The following is a 2,549-nucleotide window of genomic DNA, read 5'->3' on the forward strand; positions in this document are numbered from 1 at the left end:
CGGCGCCAGGCCGTTTATTGGTAGACGGAGGACATCGCGGAATTGCGAAGAGCCTCCGTCCATGCTAAGAGGGTATATACCCGGGCCCGGCGACGAGACGGGGATGCCACAAGTGCGAGGGAGGGTTACCTCAATGCGAGGGAAGCCCTCAAGGCCGCCATTGCCGAGGCAAAGCGAAGAGCCTGGTAGTAACTGGTGAGCTCCCTGGATGAGGATCCGTGGGGGCGCCCTTACAAGCGGATGGTAGTTAAGCTCTGTCCATGGGCACCCCCGCTTACTCCGGACCGCCAGGCTCTCAAGGGGCTCTTGGACACCCTCTTTCCGAGGGTAGAAGGGGGCCCACCAAGTCTCCGCTCCCGAGTTACGGGACGGGGACGGGGACGAGAGCCTGGACCTCCTGCAGCTCCTCTGGATCGACCTCCAGGTCGATCCAAAGGAGCTCGCCGGGGCCAGGAAGAGGCTCGGAGTCAAGGGGAAAGCCCCGGGCCCCGACGGTATTCCTGACCGCGCCTGGGCTCTCGGCCTCGGCTAGGGAAACCTGTCCGATGCCATGCGGGTTCTTATCAACAGGTGCATCAAGGAGGGGGCATTCCCCCCAGAGTGGAGGAGGGCAAGGCGCCTGGGAGCGCGTCGGCCTACAGGCCGATATGCCTGCTGGACGAGGCGGGAAAGATGCTCGAGCGCATCATCGCTGACCGCCTCGTCCGGCACCTATCCACGGAGGAGCCGGACCTTGACGACCGACAATACGGGTTTAGACCCAGACGCTTGACGCTGGATGCGATCCAGTGCGTCCAGGACCTGGCCCGGACGATCGTGGAGGAGGAGGGCGGGGTGTTGCTTGCGGTGTCACTCGACATCACAAATGCATTCAACACCCTGCCCTGGCCGGAGATAGGACGGGCTTTCGAACACCACGGGGTGCCCGCCTATCTCCGGCGTATCCTATCGGCCTACTTCGGGGGCCTCGCCTTCCCGAAGGAGGGCGGAGTCCAGGGCCGGCGCGCTATGGAGCGCGGTGTTCCGCAGGGGTCGGTGCTCGGTCCCTTATTATGGAACATCGCATTCGACCGGCTGCTGTGCACTCCTCTCGCCCTTGGCTGCCATGTAGTCTGCTATGTAGACGACACATTGGTACTGGCCTGGGAGGAAGCCCGCTTCTGGGTGGAGGCGGCACTAGTATCGGTGGTGGACACTATCAAGGACCTGGGTCTCAAGGTGGCGCCTCAGAAGACTGAGGCCGTGTTCTTTCACAATGGCAGTTGCGGAGCGCCGTCGAGAACCCGAGTCCTAGTGGACGGAGTCCGCATTCACGTCGGGCCCACGATGAAATATCTGCCCCTAACGTTGAGCAGCCGATGGGACTTCGGGGCTCATTTTAAGCAGCTGGCCCCCAGAATGCGCAAGGCAGGCCTAAAACTGGCCAGTTTGATGCGCGCCCAAGGGGGCCCAGGCTGGAGGGCTCGCCGCCTTTATGCCAGTGTGGTGCTCTCGATGGCCCTTTACGGGGCGCCAATTTAGGCGCCCCAACTCATGGCCACCGGCCGCAGCAAACGCCTAATGAGTCAGGCGATGCGGCCGGTGGTCGTGCGGGCCATTCGGGGATATCGCACCGTGTCTTATATAGCGGCGACCACCCTGGCGGGCTCTCTTCCCGTGGAGTTCCTCGCCGAAGAGCGATGCATTCTCTATTGGAGGGTGCGGGAGCTCCGCGAGTAGGGGGGGGCTAACGGTCAGGGGTCTGAGGGCCCTAAGGTCCCAAGCCAGGGCCCGGTTCCTGGAGAAGTGGTCGGACATGCTGTCAGATCCCCGGGTGTCCGGGCTCCAAACGGCCGAGGCTGTCCGCCCTTGCCTGCCTGACGTGGTAGGCAGGGTGGGATGCGGACTCACCTTCCATCTGGTGCAGGTGCTGACCGGGCACAATTGCTTCGGTCGGTACCTGCACCAGATCAGGAAGGAGCCCACTAACCGATGCCACCACTACCCGGGATTGGAGGACACGGCGGGGCACACCCTGACGAAATGTCAGGCGTGGGCTCCACAACGCCGTGTCCTCGCCCGGGCGGAGGGTGCCAGGAGAAGGAGCTCTTGCTCCCGCGCATGATCAAGGCCATGTGCGGGAGCGAGGAGATTTGGGGGGCAGCAGCCTCCTTCTGCAAGGACATGATGTCTGAGAAGGAGGCCGCCGAGTGGGAGCGCCGCCCGGGAACCCGTCGCAGGGAGCGGCGGGAAAGGCGGCGCTTCCCGTATATGGGTAGTAAAACCGAGGTGGCGCCGGCCGAGGAGAGGCCTTCGGTTGATCGTGGGTTCCCTCGGCCGCCTCGGGCTCGTCTCCGTCCACGCGGGGGAAGTCGGGGTTAGTCCGACTTCCACTCCCCTGCCCCCTGTTTTGGAGGGGTGATAAGGGCGTGGAAGGAAGGTGGATGTCCCCTCCCTCCAAGTAAAAACCAGAAGTCCAACCCGGCCGGGAAACCGGTCGGGGGACTGCGCCCTGGACTCCTTGAGTCCCCCGGAGGGGGGCGAGGAGGATACCTCCCGCTCCCCCGAGT

General features: G+C 64.0%; 1 protein-coding gene across 1 annotated transcript; it reads left to right on the forward strand.

Moving 5' to 3' along the window:
* Positions 1-240: 240 nt before the first annotated feature.
* On the forward strand, positions 241-1,719 carry LOC112589032 (uncharacterized). The gene is made up of 4 exons (XM_025300761.1): positions 241-327; positions 571-846; positions 1,030-1,422; positions 1,522-1,719. The coding sequence occupies exons 1-4, from the start codon at positions 241-243 to the stop codon at positions 1,717-1,719; spliced, it is 954 nt and encodes a 317-aa protein (XP_025156546.1).
* The last annotated feature ends 830 nt before the right edge of the window (positions 1,720-2,549 follow it).

Source organism: Harpegnathos saltator, unplaced genomic scaffold (assembly GCF_003227715.2).
Source record: "Harpegnathos saltator strain DR-91 unplaced genomic scaffold, Hsal_v8.6 scaffold110, whole genome shotgun sequence".
Classification (NCBI taxonomy): domain Eukaryota; kingdom Metazoa; phylum Arthropoda; class Insecta; order Hymenoptera; family Formicidae; genus Harpegnathos; species Harpegnathos saltator.

What these genes read in the sequence shown, in the direction of transcription:
- LOC112589032 (XM_025300761.1), top strand. Translation starts at nt 241, where the DNA reads ATGGTAGTTAAGCTCTGTCCATGGGCACCCCCGCTTACTCCGGACCGC. An exon ending in AGGGCGGGGTGTTGCTTGCG is followed by an intron (nt 847 to 1,029) that starts GTGTCACTCGAC and finishes GGTGTTCCGCAG; the next exon opens with GGGTCGGTGCTCGGTCCCTT. An exon ending in GCAAGGCAGGCCTAAAACTG is followed by an intron (nt 1,423 to 1,521) that starts GCCAGTTTGATG and finishes GCGCCAATTTAG; the next exon opens with GCGCCCCAACTCATGGCCAC.